Source organism: Oncorhynchus mykiss, chromosome 10 (genome assembly GCF_057628025.1).
Source record: "Oncorhynchus mykiss isolate SJ-2025 chromosome 10, ASM5762802v1, whole genome shotgun sequence".
Classification (NCBI taxonomy): Eukaryota; Metazoa; Chordata; class Actinopteri; order Salmoniformes; family Salmonidae; genus Oncorhynchus; species Oncorhynchus mykiss.
In genome coordinates, this window is record NC_143031.1 from 25,763,593 (window position 1) to 25,782,854 (window position 19,262).

A 19,262-nucleotide genomic window follows, 5' to 3' on the forward strand; every position below is an offset into this window, starting at 1 on the left:
CATGGGACAGACAATTGAGTATTTTAAAACACCGGACCTACAAATGACTTGTCTGTGCAAATTCATTTTCACTGTGGCAGTTTGTCATCCAAGTGAACAGCGTCATTTATTTCAATCTTTACAATGTTTTTCACAGTAATGGATTTAATTGAATAGCACTTTTGCATTTGATCCTGATGGGAAAACACAAACACACAAACGATAATGTTGTCAAACACACTATTTGGACAGTGGAGTGGGATTATGTGAATGAAGAGTAATACTGTAGGATGTTCCCAATACCAAACAACATGACTAGAAATACAAAGGATTTTTTAACTGAATGCATAATCACCTCATAGTTCTGAATTACATTTGACAATGCTATATGACATTAATGTATGTAACCTAAATTATATAAGCTACTACAAAGTAGTGTAGTTATTTAAAATATAAGTGCAATTGTCCCCAAAAAAGTCTACATTTTTTTGCCACAAGATGAATTTATACATTGATTACATTATTAGCTGTCCCCCTTAATGATAGACCAGACACTTTTGGGGCGGCTGGTAGCCTACTGGTTGGAGCGTTGGGCCACTAACCGAAAGGTTGTTGGGTTGAATCCCCAAGCTGACAAGGTAAAAATCAGTCATTCTTCCCCTGAACAAGGCAGTTCCCACTGTTCCCTGGTAGGCCATCATTGTAAATAAGAATTTGTTCTTAACTGATTTCCCTAGTTAAATAAAGGTTCAACATTTTTTTATATAGAAAAGTTTTTACAACCACAAGTTTTGACCAATCAGTCACAGGGACCCCTACTGGCCGCCCACCTGAACAACGCCCTATATTGTAAATGCCCATTGCTTGTGGCCAATGAGGAGACTGTGAGCATCGACACCCTTGGCAACCATTGGCCCAGTTGCCCTGGCCAGCCAGGCGAGCTCTGTGGAAGACAGCTGTACTGCATGAGCTGTTCCTTCTCATTTGTACTCCGTTTATCTCACATCTCTCTCACCCCCGTCCATCCCCGTCCCTCTCTCCTTTACTGATTTTATTGTCCCCATGGGGAAATGTTGTGACAGTGTCATGTACACGTTTAAAGTGGCTTTTAAATACAAAACAAATTGACAATGCAACTTTCATAACAGTTACATACCAATAAAAAGAGACTGGCCTGCTGGCCTTACTGGGTCAGTAGGAACATTAGTCTGAGATATTTAGGAGGGATATCACACCTGGCACAAATGATTGTCCCTCCCCGGACTCCCTCGCTGGCCAGCGGGCTCTATCTCCCGTAGTTAGCCCCATCCCTTCTCCACTGTGCCCAATCAGCTGTGGCAAAGCAAATGGCATCTCTCTCTCACTTCCTCTTTTCCATTCAAAGCGGACGCACAGATGCACACACAGATGGACACAAATGCACAGTAAACACAAGCTGTTTGGTCACATGCAAAGGAAAAACATACAAACACATGCGCTCCCATTCCTATGGAAGTACATAGACACACGCTACACTTATGTGAATATCAGTGAGTATGATAAACTGGTCAACCCACATATGAGTGGCAGCCTGTTGATCTAGTTCCGTCCCTGTGTGACGTAATGTCTGTATTGCTGTCAACCCTACATTAGGATTTAGTACTCTACATGTCTATTTCTTAGGAATAATACATCATGGGCTTGTTTATTTGTATATAGAAAACAAGACTATGATAGACATGGGTGAATTTCTCTCAGAACCTAAACAGAAGGACAACAAAGCAAACAAGAAGAGTGATGACGTGGGGTATGGTGACAGAGGCGGCCACCGCGGAAATAGACAAAATAAACCAAATGATTTACAATCTGAGCCTTGGCCACTGTAAACTTGAATGCGTTCCAGACATCTTCCAGACAGTTTCCCCTCCTTGGTATGAATCTGCCGTATCTCATTCCCCCGCACTAATTCCAATTTAATTGCCAGTGGCCCGAAGCCTCCTCAATAGGAGTAACAAATGGTTTGATTTTGTAGACTTCATCAGACTGCATTTTAAATGCGACACAGTAACCCGGCGCGAATGCCAATGAAGCCGCCGAGTAGCTCTCTGTTTACTAATTATCCTTTTTCTTACTTCAAGCCACACTGCGCAAGTTGTCTGATTTAAATCGGATTTGTGGGATTGGGAAAGGGGGGGGGGGCACGGTCCTCTGCTTTGTAAACGATCCGCAGGACCAAGGCAAGGGCCGTCTGTGCACTGTAAATTATATTATCTTAAAGGCGCATGTCCCCCACAACCCAACTCTTTCTCTGATACACGGCCTGCTGATGTCGAAAATTATCTACATATGCCGTTTATGAACTTTAAGAGCTCTATCCGTCAGCATTTATGGTCTTTAAGAGCTCTGTCAGTCAGCACAGGGCAGATGTATCAAGAGGCCCGCAATCTAAACTTGACAGTTGACACCCCCTGCATATAGGGAAGGTGGTATGGCCCAGAACAGACCATTATGTAATATAAATAGATGCCAGACAAAACCCTGTCTGTCAACAACAAACAAAAGCAGTCAAAGTCTGAATATTGGGGAAAGTTCTTGAATGATTAATATATGACCTGTACCTTAAACATATCAAATCCTTATCTAGTGTATCTCACAAGGAAGACCAATACGAGTGATGAACCTTCCCGGGATATAGATGTTTCCCCTGTCAACTAAATGGACAGTTGAGCTACCATATGGTTCCCTGACATTATTTCTGGGTAATTAATTTGGCATCTAGTCTGGCATCTGGTGACATTAATCTAACTGGTGAACGGTTCATCTCACGTTGCCTGCTTCATGACACACCGACGTGTGAATTATCACTCACTGTTATTGGCATGGATGGCACCACACAGCACATTGACAATTGTGCTTTGTATGCAGACATGGTAGTTTCTCTGGGTGTGTTGGTTACACTGTCTAGTCTTTTTGAGCTGGAGAGAATGAAGGTTCTATTCGCTGACAGGTTCCTTTTAAGCAGTGGTGTAAAGTACTTAAGTAAAAATACTTTAAAGTTCTACTTAAGTCATTTTTTGTGGTATCTGTACTTTACTATTTATATTTTTGACAACATTTACTTTTACTTCACTTCATTCACACTTCACACTTCAAAATAATGTACTTTTTCAAAATAATGTACATTTTCCCTGCTACCCAAAAGTACTCATTACATTTTGACAGGAACACAAGTGCTTCATTTAGAAATGAATGTCTGAGTGTTGGTGTGCCTCTGGCTATCCATAAATATATACAAATTGTGCCGTCTGGTTTGCATAATTTAAAGAATTATAAATTATTCATACTTTTACATGTGATACTTAAAGTATATTTTAGCAATTCCATTTACTTTTGATACTTCAGTGTATTTAAAACCAAATACTTTTTGACTTATACTCAAGTAGTATTTTACTAGGTAACTTTCACTTTTTTATATTTAATTTTTTATTGGGTAACTTTTATTTTCTATTAAATGTATCTTTACTTTTACTCAAGTATGACATTTTAGTACTTTTTCCACCACACCACTTTTTTTTTTTTTTTGGGGGGGGGGGCTTTGGACTGTAAAATCCCCAGGAAATTAGCTCAATGATTTTAATTTAGGAAATATGTTCCAAAGTATTCCCACTCATAAATAGAGGCATATGTGATTGTATCCCAATGTAATCACGGTTTGAAATTATTGTTTGTTCAATTATGTTCCGGCCCCCGGACCGTCCCCTCAAGAAAACTGTGGTACTATATTTGACACGCGACTGAATAGAGTACCACCGTATGAGTCATAATACCCATAAAAACTAGCGGCAAAAAGAGGAAATGGTTCCAATAGTTTTTCCACCGTTCAATTTTCCCATAGGGGATTTTAGAAACACATAAAGGCTGTGTTTCATGTAGGTTTACCCTGGCGTGATGTTAACCATATCCATCTTGCTAGGACAAAGTTACTTTTATCAATATATTCACCTGTATTTACCCCCCCCCCCCCTAATTATCTGCTAATGTGGCTATCATAAAGAACTACAAATGCCATGATGATCTGAACGAGACTGCCGAATCGAGGCAAAGATAAGAATCTCTGGATTAACTATCTAATGTTAGCTACATTTAGTCATTAATAAATTGGCAAAATTCCTGTAATTGACAATTCTGTGAACTCTCCTGTGCAAGTTTTACATTGATACAATACCTGTTAGCATAGGTGTCAGCTAGAGATGATGTGCAGGAACTTGCAGTGATTTATAGTCTTGCATGATGTGTACTTTTTCGAATCTGAGAGTAAACAGAGCCGAATCTACATGAAATAGACCTTATTTTAAGTGTTTCTAAAAATCCCTATGGGAAAAATGAATGGTGGAAAAACAATTGGAACTGTTTGACCACTAGGTTTTATGGATATTATGACACCTCCAATTTGGGGCAAATGTAGTTGGGGACCCCTGCTTTAAGGTCTCATGTATTATTTGATCAACATCGTGTTCGATTGCGTTTTAGAGAAACCATATTGCATTATTGTAAATACAGCAAGCCTATCATTTGATTGGATGTCTGTTTTTCACAGATCATTATATTCCGGCAATGGATATTTATTCATTGCATGTAGATCTAATTATCTCTCTCTCGCTCTCTCATCCTCACCCTCTCTCCCGTTCGATCAATAAACAATTCACTGAGACTCTTTTCTTTGCGTTTCTTGTCAAAGCCAGTGAGGCGTTTTGAATGAATTAGCCTGTGCAGCTCTTTTTCTTTCTCTTTCTCTTTCTCTGTGTCTCTCTCTCTCTCTCTCTCTGTTTCTGTTTCTCCTTTCCTCTCTATATATTTCCCTCTCTCTCTCTCCCTCTTATCTTCTCTGTATTCCGTTCCAGACCTGTCGTCCAGGCCTGGTGCCACTGATATGCCAGGCCACTCTCAGGGATTAGATCGCTCTGCCCTTTTCCTCTATATGTGTGTGTGCGCTAGTATTAAAATAGTTATTAGCAATTTGCATCAATTAGCTCACCATGTTCCTCCATTGTTCAGAATCTCTGTGTGTCACCAACCTCTCTATGACATGTTGTGTTGCTGCATGTTTCCAGTGCCGCCATACCGCCTTGTTTGGCCTCAGACAGAGAGACTGCTGGGAGCTAGACAGTAGACACAGTTTACTTCACAGCATCCCTCTGGTCACTGGTTCCTCTCGACCCACCTCACCTACTGAGTCCGCACAGCCCCACAGTCCAAATATGACTATGATCTGTGTAGGTGACTGAGGTGAGATGGAGGGTACATCCCAGATGAAACACTTTCCTACATAGTGTACTACGTTTGACCAGAGCTCTATAGACAAGAGGGACGGAGGTGATTTTTATCATGCCCTCTCCTTCAGCTTTGCTTGTCTCAGACATAAGACCCCTCAATGGTTGGTTTTCACCATGCGTCAGGTTACCGTGGAAATGAAAAGGTCATGGAGGCTTTCGATGCTGAGCTTCCCCTCACGGGGTGTAGTAGAGAAAATGGGTATCTTTGTTAAACTGCTGTGGAGATTCTACTCTTGATTTTTAAACTCTTCAATGTGTTGAATAGGAGGGGAAATATATTGGTATCTACATTGCATTTAGAATGTATTCATACCCCTTGACTTATTCTACATTTTGTTGTGTTACAGCTTGAATTCAAAATGGGTTCAATTGATAATTTTTTCTCACCCATCTACACACAATACTCTTTAATGACAAAGTGAAAACATGTTTTTAGAGATGTTTGCAAATGTATTGAAAATTAAATACAGAAATATTTAATTTACCTAAGTATTCACACCCCCTTGCTATTACGCTCCGGTGCATCCTATTTCCTTTGATCATCCTTGAGATGTTTCCACAACTTGATTGGAGACCACCTGTGGCAAGGGCTGTTGCAGGGACTGTATTACCGCCACACCGGCGGTCACGAGTCATAAAGGTAGTCAAATTCCACATGACTGTTTAGTCACAGTAATTAGGCTTCTCCAAGCTCTGCTGCTGCTGCTGGTCATTAGTAGCCTACCAAACTTGCTAACTTCCTGGTACTTGGCACTCTATTGTCCCTCTAATCACTCAAACATCAATGCAAATGTATTTGAAAATCGAATCAAACACTTCATGAGAGCCCATGAGCTCATGTTGTGCAACATTTCTAGGCTATGCAATTCCGTGAGAAAACAGAGTGATGGCCGCTAATTAAAAGGATCCCATCAGCTTTCTATAGGCTAGGCCTACTATATTTATTTCTTAACTTTTCTAATAATAAGCACATTGCTTATATTTACAACAGGAGTATAGCCTACCTACTTGGCTGGCATAAATATAAATCATCAGGAAAAGTGTCCTCCATCCGTTATTTAAATACATATGTATTTTTCCCACTGCCCCGTTTCAATACAGATGCATGATAATGATTCTAAATCAAAACAAATGTCACACATGTAAAGACAAGATGAAATCAAGAACATTCTGATGGGTGACAATATTAGCCTATCACTTGTGAATTATATATTCAAATCAAATGTATTTGTCACATACACATGGTTAGCAGATGTTAATGCGAGTGTAGTGAAATGCTTGTGCTTCTAGTTCCGACAATGCAGTAATAACCAACGAGTAATCTAACCTAACAATTCCACAACTACTACCTTATAGACACAAGTGTAAAGGGTTAAAGAATATGTACATAAAGATATATGAATGAGTGATGGTACAGAACGGCATAGGCAAGATGCAGTAGATGGTATCGAGTAAAGTATATACATATGAGATGAGTAATGTAGGGTATGTAAACAAAGTGGCATAGTTTAAAGTGGCTAGTGATACATGTATTACATAAAGATGCAGTAGATGATATAGGGTACAGTATATACATATACATATGAGATGAGTAATGTAGCGTATGTAAACATTATATTAAGTAGCATTGTTTAAAGTGGCCAGTGATATATTTGATAGTGGCTAGTGATATACTACCCTCTCCACTACTGTCCCATCGATGTGGATAGGGGGGTGCTCCCTCTGCTGTTTCCTGAAGTCCACAATCATCTCCTTTGTTTTGTTGACGTTGAGTGTGAGGTTATTTTCCTGACACCACACTCCGAGGGCCCTCACCTCCTCCCTGTAGGCCGTCTCGTCGTTGTTGGTAATCAAGCCTACCACTGTAGTGTCTTCCGCAAACTTGATGATTGATTTGGAGGCGTGCATGGCCACGCAGTTTTGGTTGAACAGGGAGTACAGGAAAGTGCTCAGAACGCACCCTTGTGGGGCCCCAGTGTTGAGGATCAGCGGGGTGGAGATGTTGTTACCTACCCTCACCACCTGGGGGCGGCCCGTCAGGAAGTCCAGTATCCAGTTGCACAGGGCGGGGTCGAGACCCAGGGTCTCGAGCTTGATGACGAGTTTGGAGGGTACTATGGTGTTTAATGCTGAGCTGTAGTCGATGAACAGCATTCTCACATAGGTATTCCTCTTGTCCAGATGGGTTAGGGCAGTGTGGTTGAGATTGCATCGTCTGTGGACCTATTTGGGCGGTAAGCAAATTGGAGTGGGTCAGGGTGTCAGGTAGGGTGGAGGTGATATGGTCCTTGACTAGTCTCTCAAAGCACTTCATGATGACGGAAGTGAGTGCTACGGGCGGTAGTCGTTTAGCTCAGTTACCTTAGCTTTCTTGGGAACAGGGACAATGGTGGCCCTCTTGAAGCATGTGGGAACAGCAGACTGGGATAAGGATTGATTGAATATGTTCGTAAACACACCAGCCAGCTGGTCTGCGCATGCTCTGAAGGCGCGGCTGGGGATGCCGTCTGGGCCGGCAGCCTTGCGAGGGTTGACACGTTTAAATGTTTTCCTCACGTCGGCTGCAGTGAAGGAGAGTCCGCATGTTTTGGTTGCGGGCCGTGTCAGTGGCACTGTATTGTTCTCAAAGCGGGCAAAAAAGTTATTTAGTCTGCTTGGGAGCAGGACATCCTGGTCCGTGACGGGGCTGGTTTTCTTTTTGTAATCTGTGATTGACTGTAGACCCTGCCACATACCTCTTGTGTCTGAGCCGTTGAATTGCAACTCTACTTTGTCTCTATACTGACGCTTACCTTGTTTGATTGCCTTTCGGCGGGAATAGCTACACTGTTTGTATTCGGTCATGTTTCCGGTCACCTTTCCCTGGTTAAAAGCAGTGGTTTGCGCTTTCAGTTTCACGTGAATGCTGCCATCAATCCACGGTTTCTGGTTTGGGAATGTTTCAATCGTTGCTATGGGAATGACATCATCAATGCACTTTCTAATGAACTCGCACACCGAATCAGCGTATTCGTCAATGTTGTTGGACGCAATGCGGAACATATCCCAATCCACGTGATCAAAGCAGTCTTGAAGCGTGGAATCAGATTGGTCGGACCAGCGTTGAACAGACCTGAGCGCGGGAGCTTCTTGTTTTAGTTTCTGTCTGTAGGCAGCAAGCAACAAAATGGAGTCGTGGTCAGCTTTTCCGAAAGGAGGGTGGGCGAGGGCCTTATATGCGTCACGGAAGTTAGAATAGGAATGATCCAAGGTTTTACCAGCCCTGGTTGCGCAATCGATATGCTGATACAATTTAGGGAGTCTCGTTTTCAGATTAGCCTTGTTACAATCCCCAGCTACAATGAATGCAGCCTCAGGATATGTGGTTTCCAGTTTGCAAAGAGTCAAATAAAGTTTGTTTAGGGCCATCGATGTGTCTGCATGGGGGGGGGAATATATATGGCTGTGATTATAATCAAAGAGAATTCCCTTGGTAGATCATGCGGACAACATTTGATTGTGAGGAATTCTAAGTCCGGTGAACAGAAGGACTTGAGATCCTGTATGTTGTTGTGGTCACACCACGTCTCGTTAATCATAAGGCATACCCCCCCGCCCCTCTTCTTACCAGAAAGATGTTTATTTCTGTCGGCGCGATGCGTGAAGAAACCAGCTGGCTGCACCGATTCCGTTAGCGTCTCTCGAGTGAGCCATGTTTCCGTTAAGCAAAGAACGTTACGGTCTCTGATGTCCCTCTGGAGTGCTACCCTTGCTCGGATTTCATCAACCTTGTTGTCAAGAGACTGGACATTGGCGAGTAGTATGCTAGGGAGTGGTGCGCGATGTACCCGTCTCCGGAGCCTGACCAGAAGACCGCTTCGTTTCCCTCTTTTATGACGTCTTTGTTTTGGGTCGCAGGCTGGGATCCATTCCGTTGTCCTGGGTGCAAGGCAGAACACAGGATCCGCTTCGGGAAAGTCATATTCCTGGTCGTGCTGGTGGTGAGTTGACGTTGCTCTTATATTCAGTAGTTCTTCCCGACTGTATGTAATGAAACCTAAGATTACCTGGGGTACCAATGTAAGAAATAACACGTAAAAAAACAAAAAACTGCATAGATTCCTAGGAACGCGAAGCGAGGCGGCCATCTCTGTCGGCGCCAGAAGAACATGTACATCACTTGTGAATGATGCCCAGCATAAGAAACAATGCCTTTTTCTGCAACTTTTTCCAATCATAGCACACCTTATGTAGCCCATAGGCCTAAATGTTTTTAAGAAGGTTTGTATTACAACTAAAGTGGCCAAATAACTTCTTAAAATTAAGCACATTAATCCGCTTTACAAGGGGTGAAAAGCCGAACTGCGCTTATAATGTGAAGAAATAGCCTTATACTTTAGCAACATTTTAAGCTAAACTTCCTGATCTGTTACGTCAGCCACATTGCATAAAAAATATGTTTTGATGCTAGTGGTTTTATTAATTTGTGGTCTATCGCTTCCCACAACTGTCCCAGACTATTTATTTCTCGCACAGAATAAAATAGGTTGACTTTTGTACTATGGGGTATAGTAGATTGACATAGGCTAGTGCTTTTGCTGTTTGCTAAGCTTACTCATGTTGTTGGCTGACGAAAAGGAAATGTGTACAGTTCTTCTAATATCTTCAATATGCACCTTAGAATTGGATAAGGACACGCGCAGTTGCGTCCCCGATGTGTCTGTCTTCACTTGTAGCCTGTGAGAACCCGATCACGTTATGGAGAGCCATGTGAATGAGCGATGCTTTCGATTGTGCAGCACACTCAGGGAGAAGGGCACAACGCAGCACTTGGGGACGCAAAAGGCATGGATTTTTTGGGTGCATTACGGCCACAAAGGGGATTCGAGGCATTATCAAGTGCTAGTGAAATTGTGAATTAGAAAATATTGGAGTTGTACAGCCTGCACAAAAAACAAAGCAGAGCTCAAAGCAGAGCCTTTCAAGCAACTTTTTACAAATCAGAATTAGAATCTCATCATGCAGCCTTACAATGTATTAAAAATCTAAACATATAGCCCGACGTTTGTAGAACTAAAGTTACATTAAAAACTCTTAATTAAGCATATAGGAATACCTATTTCTGAGTTAACCGCTCAACACAGAATAGCCGCATGTTCACACTCCCTGTTCACACTATAAAATAATATAAAATAATGTCACGGAATTATAAGCAAATCTTATTATAAGCAAGTCTGCTAAATTAACTAGTGTAGCCCACAACCATATGCCATAGCCTCATCATGACATAACATAAGGACAACTCAGAGGATGCTATTCTTTTCTTCTGAAATAGACTACATTTTCTACATATCATGCTTCTTTAGACATGTCTTTAATAAATAATGGATTTATTGTGAAGGTGTAGGCTATATTTCATGGATTTATTATACTTTTTTGGAAGCCAGGAGATGCTAAATGTGTTTGTTAATTAATGGTAATTTACCGTGAGACCGACAGTTATTTGCTTGACAATCACTGGCTGACAAAATTTTGTGACCGCCACAGCCCTACCTGTGGCCACATGATTTAGGAAGAAACACACCTGTCTATGTAAGGTCCCACAGTATACAGTGCATGTCAGAGCAGAAACCATACCATTAAGTCCAAGGAACTGTCTGTAGATCTCCGAGATTGTGCAGCATATAGCTGAGGAAGGGTATAAAACAATTTCTAGAATGTTGAACGTTTCTAAGAGCACACTGGTTTCTATAATTGGGAAATGGAACAAATATAGAACTACCCAGACTGCCTAGAGATGGCCGTCCAACCAAACTGAGCAACCGGGCAAGAAGACCTTGGTCAGGTAGATGACCAAGAACCCAATGACCACTTTTACAGAACTACAAAGTTCCTTAACTGAGATGGGAGAACCTACCAACCTACCAGAAATCAATTTAGAATTCAGGCTTTAACACAATGTAGAATAAGTCAATGGGTATGAATACTTTCCCTCCACACTGCAGCCCAGGGTCTGCTGTGGTCTCGGTCTTGGCAGGCTCTGGCAGCATTGTCCCCCTCAGCAAGTCCCTGCCGGCACCCATTGTCCCCCCTGCCCAGTGCGGGCTGTCAAGAGCCCCCATTTACGCCTCCTCTCTGTGTGCACACACCCTTGCCCCCTCGCGCTACCCCACCCCCACCTTTCCCGCCACAGCTGCCCCCTCTGACCTCTCACTCTCCCCTCATGCTGTCAGACCCAACCTCTCTCACAAAACACACTCTTCTTGTCCAGCCTGCCCATACCACACTACCCACTTCGTGTACTTATTTACCCATTAATTCCTCATTCATCAAAGGGAATGATTAATGTGACACATTTTTTTACCAGCCACACCCATTGCTGTTGTTGTGCGTCTTCATTTTTATACCCATATTGTTTAACCAAAAGCAAAGTGTTAGTCAAGAGGCAGACATTTTGTTGTTCTCCATGCAGGAGCCATCTAAATGCTGGAACATGTTGATGAGTGAGACCAGGGCGTAAAAGACAGGGATGTGGATCCTTAATTAACCCCGATCTAATGGTGATTTAATGCCTATATTCAGGTTCCTAGAGCTCTCTGCTTCATTAACCCTGTGGTGTTTAGTACCCTAACACGCCCATGGACAGGACAGCAGTTCTCATCCATTTAGGTGTGGCACCAACAGGAAACACGAGGACTGCCTCACCATTGTAGAGACATAGGCTAGAAATGCCTAGTGCTCATGTCCGTTCACATAAAGGAAAGTGGTGAAAGCAGACGGTCGAAGCCAAGACTTTCTGTGAGTTCAGCTTATTCTTTTTTTATTGATTTCATCTGAAGGCAGGGACACTTGACAATCAGCAGAGGACCTTAAGTCCACAGCACGTCATGCATACACTCGGCTGGTTACATTTTAGTACGTCCTCACGCACTAGGCACCAGGGGAAGCAACCTGAGTGATGAAATGACGTCTGCCAATCCCCATAGCACCAGGCCATTAGAAGTGGTAATGGTGACGGCAGCTGTGGTGTTATTGTGATTATTCAAACTTGGTGTAATATAATGGTCACACTGATGGTTTTTGACTAGATAAGTGTGTACCCAGGTTTGTGCAGCCTCATTTAATATGCAGTGAAACGCGTCAGCGAAAGACCCTCATCATATTAGGCTCATATCTCCCTCTTTGTTTGGGTTAAATGAAACAGAAAGGTTGACATAAATGCAACCTTGTGTGTGCGCTCTCATGCTCTTGCTATCTCTATCCCTTTCTCTCTCCCTCTCTCCCCAGACACACGCACGCACACACACACACCCAGTCATCCACTCATACACACAGTTAGTCACTGTTATATATACACACACATCATCATACGATGCATTGTTCAGTCCCTACACAAACACTGTATATTTTCATCCACACAAAATAACCCCCCCTCAGCAAGGCTTTGTGGCTGTACTGAAAAATCTATTCACATACGATTCCCATAATTTAACTGTGAATGATACAGTGGCTCATTTGAAAAGCAACCGGTGAAGAGAACCCAGCTAGCAGACAGACGGTTGAGTTGGAAGACAGAGCAGCGGGAGGGAGAGCTGCTGCCATCATCCTTGCGGAGCTGAATGAGGAGAAAGAAGCTAATTGACTTCAGTCTTCGCTCACACCTACTGTATGACTCATGCGTTGTCCTAGACAGCCAGCTAGACACCCAGTAGTAAAATTGCTAATAGCAATACTGTAATTTTATTGCAAAGCAACAAATAAGAAAAATGTTCTCTCTGAAGGTGGTGTTGGTAGAGTTCATAGAATGCATGGGGATTAAACACAAGGGCAATTTCTACTTCACTTCCTCTCCTCAAACAGAAGAAAGGCCATGGCAGACAGAGAGCATCTAGCCCCATGCCCCACCACCACTACCAGCATGCACACCTGTAGCTTTTCTCTCCTCTGTTTGTACCTCTCACAGACGTGTCACCGGCTCTCTGGGAGTTTGCCTATCCATTAAGGGCCCCGTCCGGCTTCGCTTAAATAACTGCTGCCGCCACTCCAGGGCCATTAAGTAACCACCGCCGCCCGCCCAGCATCCAGACGAGAGCAGAGCCCCCTCCCCGATGTACTGTGGCCCCCCCGTTCCTCTCTTCCTCCTCCACCACCACCTCTTTTCAGGTGTCACTTTGGTCCGACTCAATTTTACACTGTAATAGACCACCCGGGTCAGCTACTTTTTTCCTCTGCTTCCACCTTCCTTTTTTATCACTGCACCTCCCTTCATCTGTCAGCCCTTCACCTTGCCGCCCCCCCAAGACTGGACCGGCCGCATCACTTTGGAGCACTTCATTCCAGTTAACGCTAATCAGCGCTACAGCACTTTCCCAACACACAGGAGGCCCAGGAGAAAGACACTGTCTGTTCACCTCTGTGTGTACCCCTTTCTCTCACTCTCCCCCTCTTTCGCTTGCTCTCTCTATCTCTCTATGTAATGTCTCTGTGTCCTCCTATGTCTTTCTTCCAAGCAGAAAATAGTATCTGGTATTATTTAATTGTCATGGGTTCAAATACTGTATTGAATTGCAAAGCGCTCAAAACATGACATACAGACTCTGAAAGCTTGTATGTTTTGAAAAGGAAAGAGCTTTTTTATTACTTTGACTAGTGCAGCATATACTGAGGTTCATATTGATTAATTGTACTCTTCTCTTTTGCTCTTAACAAAGAGCCAACAACCCTTATATTTTCTCTCACCCCAAGATTGCAGCTGACATCTTGTTTGCACAACAGCATGGTAAACACGGTTCTTCTCAGAAAGACAGCTGAACTATTATGTCCATTTGTGTGAATGTATATATTGCAGGATGTATACTATTGTGGTGCTGGAGGGTGCAGGCAAAGAACTGAATACATGTTACTGTATCACACTAGTGTGTGTGTGTGTGTGTTGTGTGTGTTGTGTGTGTGTGTGTGTGTGTGCGCGTGTGTGTGTGCGTGTGAAGGTATATCAGAGGTTAAAGGGCAATCTGTCTGCAAGAGCAGTGCCATTAGGATTAATGCACGCACACTTACACACACTCATACATGCTGCACACGGTCATGTATGCATATACACTCTCTCCTACACAGCCCTCCTGTGTGCCATTCACTTAACAGCATTAAACAGGTCTGGGTTTTACGGCCATATTAGTGTTATTATTGTGTGGGGGGAATGCAATTACTAGTAGTTGTACATTGAAATGGGAGAAGTGGGTTCAGACCTGGGTTCAAGTAGTATTCCAAAATTGTAAAATACTTTGAGCGTTTGCTTAAACCTGCTAGGTTGGGTGGTTGTACTTTTGGGACTTTTTATAGGTCCCATTGCAACAGGCAAGCTCAATCGAGCACAGCTAAAGTATTTGAAATTATTTTTAATAGTAGTTAAACCCAGATCTGGTGGGGTTAAATTAGTGTTTCCTTCTACCATGTCCAGACCTCACCTCATCCCAGACCCAGGTCAATGGCCCGCCATGATCTTACATTCCTGCAGTTTTCCTCTCCCCCTTTCTCCCTCCCTCTCTCTTTCTCAAATTTTGTCACTCTCTCACTATCTCCCACCTCTCTCATTCCCTCAATTGCCCTGTTTCTGTTTGCCTCCAAAACCACTCAAACCATTTTCATTTCTCAACTGGACATTAATTGTTTGTGTGATAGCCCTGAGGTAGTGGGCAGGCTCTGACCACTGTGCTGTCTGTCTCCAGAGCACCCTGTGTTGTTACATTAGAGCGAGAAAGGAGAGAGGAAGGCCTGTCAGTCAAGCCACCTTAAGTGCCTCAAGTCCTGGAGGGATTCCAGTGAAAATCGGCCCCAATCAATGGCCCCCTTTTCATTGATAAAAGAAGAGGGAGAAGAAGATGTTGTGGGGGAGAAAAAAATCTAAAGAAAGAGGTCTAGAGAAAGAGGTCTAGAGAAAGAGGTCTAGAGAAAGAGGTCTAGAGAAAGAGGTCTAGAGAAAGAGGTCTAGAGAAAGGGCTAGAGAAAGAGGGCTAGAGAAAGAGGTCTAGAGAAAGAGGTCTAGAAAAAGGTATAGAGAAAGAGGGCTAGAGAAAGAGGGCTAGAGAAAGAGGTCTAGAGAAAGGTCTAGAGAAAGAGGGCTAGAGAAAGAGGGCTAGAGAAAGAGGTCTAGAAAAAGGTCTAGAGAAAGAGGGCTAGAGAAAGAGGGCTAGAGAAAGCCAGAAGGGAGTCTTGTCAGTATTTATTTGCACAGAAGCAGCGTTACAGCCTCACTGTCAGAAGATTTAAGGACAGGCCCCGTTTTGTCTCATCTTGTTGTTGTTGTTTTTTACCTTTCTCTCCCTCTACCCCATAGCTCTCTTCACTGCCCACATGGTTGCTTGAATTTTCCTCTGACTACCTTTTCCTCATCTCTCTCTCTCGCTCTCTCGCGCTCTCTCGCTCTCCCTCCCTTTTCCCCCTCTCCCTTTCATTCTCTCCTGGGTGTGGATGGGAGACAGTGATTGATCCAGGGGGAGGGCTGTCTCTGGGCCTCCCTCTCGTGCGTTTATGAACATGAGTCCGCTGCTCCTCATAGATTTTTAAATTAGTGGCAGCTTTGCCCCAAAGATGCGTTATTGACTGATGAAATAGAAGCTGAGCTCTAAACACTCCCTCTTTCCCCAGAGTTTTCCCCAGTCTGGTAATTGAAAAGTGTGTGTGTGCGTGCGTGCATGTGCGCGCTGTATTCCTGTGTGTGACTGTATCTCTGCTGGAGAAAAATGAACACTACTTGTTGGGCTCGAGACTCAATTGAAATATAAAGCACATCTTTATACCTTTTCATGTGCTTAAAAAATGTGTTTAGAAAACCTATCCTCAGTGGCCTTTATGAAGGCCTTAGCCATATTAAAGTGTCCTCTACCAAGCATGAGATACAGGGCCATTGCACATCCCATTGTGTTGACGGTTCCCTGTATGCTAAAACAGTCCTTAGCCTGCCTGTTATACTGCTCACATCGTTTGTCACTGCTCTCAACTTGGTGCTGACCTCTTGTGGTAAGGAATCACAGTTGCAATGTTCAAGCCTGTGTGCTTTTCCCAGTGGTGTTTTACAATGATCGATACCTCGTTTGGTTTAGGATACTTATTTCTTTATAAATGATCTAACAGATCTCAAGAAATGTACATCATTGTACAATGAACAAGAATGTTGAATATCCATAGAACGGAGAGGAAATGGTCTTTATTCAGGAGTAGGGCCAAGAATGATGTGTCATTTCACTACAGGACTGTCAACATGTTATGTTTTGTCAGATTTATTCTCGACATTATCTCCTACTCAATTGAAGATACAAACCAGACTAAATGAGAAAAGAAAACTCACCTTGTCCTCCCTCCCTTTCTCCATTAGGCTCGGACATGGCCATCTTCTGCCTGCTGTGTGGGAAGCGCTTCCAGGCGCAGCCGGCACTGCAGCAGCACATGGAGGTCCACGCCGGTGTGCGCAGCTACATCTGCAGCGAGTGCAACCGCACCTTCCCCAGCCATACGGCACTCAAACGTCACCTTCGCTCGCACACAGGTCAGTGGCAGTGGCAACGCATACTGTCTAGTAGCAGCTACAAAGTATGTGGACACCCCTTCAAATGAGTGTATTCTGCTTTTTCAGCCACACCCATTGCTGACAGGTGTATAAAATCGAGCAAACAGCCATGCAATCGCCATAGACAAACATTGTCAGTAGAATGGCCTTACTGAAGACCTCAGTGACTTTCAACATAGCACCTTCATAGGATCCCACCTTTCCAACGAGACAGTTTGCTAGAGCTGCCCCGGTCAACTGTAAGTGCTGTTATTGTGAAGTGGAAACGTCTAGGAGCAACAACGGCTCAGCCGCGAAGTGGAAAGACTTCCCAGAAGAGTGGAGACTGATATAGCAGCAAAGGGGGGGGGGGGGCAACTACATATTAATGTCCATTAATTTTGAATGAGATGTTTGACAAGCAGGTGTCCACATTATTTTGGTTATGTAGTGTGTGTCAACTCCCCCTCTATCCTAGTGCACTAGGACACACTTCTTTAGGCTACTCATGTTCTCTCACACTAACCAGTCAACTCAAACTCCTCTGACTACTAACAAATGACATTGTCACAACGTTGCAGATCGATTGTGAGAAGGTTGGTCATCACATTAGACAATTTGTGAGGTAATAATTTCACTTATGCTGTGGCAACATACTTTTGCAATGATGTGGCAACAAGTGAAAGCTACACATAGACCTGCTGAAGACTGACAGGGAAAAGGTTGTCAACACAGTCTCCTTAGGTCAGCAGCTGTAAACGAATCCATATTTCTTATAATGGTGTGATGGATTGTTCCATTGACAGACATGGGTGACAGTATATTGGACAAGTGGCGATGTCTCAGTAGTCTAGCATCAGTTTAGACTCAAGAGCCCTGCAGGGCAACAACACGTGTCTCACCACATTATGCTCATGGCTTTGGCTTCTGAACATGGTTGCCTATTATCTAACTCACTACAATGGTTCCCCGACTCAAAAATATTTATTTTTATTTAACCTTTTATTTAACTGGGCAAGTCAATTAAGAACAAATTCTTATTTATAATAACGGCCTACCGGGAACAGTGGGTTAACTAAAAAACAGATTTTTACCTCGTCAGCTTGGGGATTCCATCCAGCAACCTTTCGGTTACTGGCCTAACGCTCTAATCACTAGGCTACCTGCTGCCCTAGTCCACTATTTGCATGGCTGGCTGAATAAACAGAGAGATCTGGTCATTTGCTGAATAAATTCATGCCATAATCAAACGGAGCTGGTACTGTATATACCTCCAGGCTGGCTCGTTGGTGAGTAAAGGCCATGTTAATACTGTCAGTTGTGAGAAGGACGAGGCTGAAGAGGGAAATAGCCTGGCGGATGAGGTGATTTAGGGAAAAGCCCCTGTTACCGTGACAGAATATAAGAACATGGAAATGAATCCCATTTCACTTGCAAAGGATGGACGCTCTCGTCTTCTCTTTTTTCCTTTCTATCCTCCGCCGTCTGTCTGCGACCTTAAATAACAGTCTCTATGTCAGAGCTGATATAGCTCACCGGCTCACGGATAAATATTTGAGATGAAGGTGGCGAGATGAGCGCAGCCAGCTTATTTGCAAGCCGATGTGCAGCGATTTAGTGCGAGTGACAAGGTGAGGCGGTCCTGTATACTGGACCTCCGCATCTGCTTCTCTGTTTTCACGCCAATCCTCGGGAGAGGACCAATGACATATACAGTGCAGTAGGAAAGTATTCAGAGCCCTTGACTTTTTCCACATTTTGTTACTTTACTGCCTTATTCTAAAATGAATGAAATAGTTGTATTCCCTCCTCAATCTACACACAATACCCCATAAAGACAAAGCAAAAACAGGTTTTTAGAAATATTTGCTAATTTATTACAAATAAAAAACTTAAATATCACATTTACATAGGTATTCAGACCCTTCACTCAGTACTTTGTTGAAGCACTTTTGTCAGCGATTACAGCCTCGAGTCTTCTTGGGTATGACGCTACACGCTTGGCACACCTGTATTTGGGGAGTTTCTCCCATTATTCTCTGTAGATCCTCTCAAGCTCTGTCAGGTTGGATGGGGAGTGTCGCTGCACAGCTACTTTCAGGTCTCTCCAGGGATGTTCAATCGGGTTCAAGTCCGAGCTCTGTCTGGGCCACTCAAGGACATCCAAAGACTTGTCCTGAAGCCCCTCCTACATTATCTTGGCTGTGTGCTTAGGGTCGTTGTCCTGTTGGAAAGTGAACTTTCGCCCCAGTCTGAGGTCCTGAGCGCTCTGGCGGCCAGCTCTAAGAAGGGTCTTGGTGGTTCCATAATTCTTCCATTTAAGAATGATGGAGGACGCTGTGTTTTTGGGGACCTTCAATGCTGCAGATATTTTTTGGTACCCTTCCTCAGATCGGTGCCTCGAAACAATCCTGTTTTGGAGCTCTATGGACAATTCCTTCACCTCATGG

The 19,262-nt window shown here is 43.4% G+C and overlaps 1 protein-coding gene across 2 annotated transcripts in view; it reads left to right on the forward strand.

Moving 5' to 3' along the window:
* The window catches only part of LOC110533532 (zinc finger and BTB domain-containing protein 16-A), a 171,727-nt gene that overhangs the window by 135,552 nt on the left and 16,913 nt on the right, over positions 1–19,262 (forward strand). For both annotated transcript variants that reach the window (XM_021617846.3, XM_021617847.3), the window contains exon 5: positions 16,642–16,812. In XM_021617846.3, the coding sequence (XP_021473521.1) occupies positions 16,642–16,812 (171 nt within the window). The remainder of the gene's footprint in view (positions 1–16,641; positions 16,813–19,262) is intronic.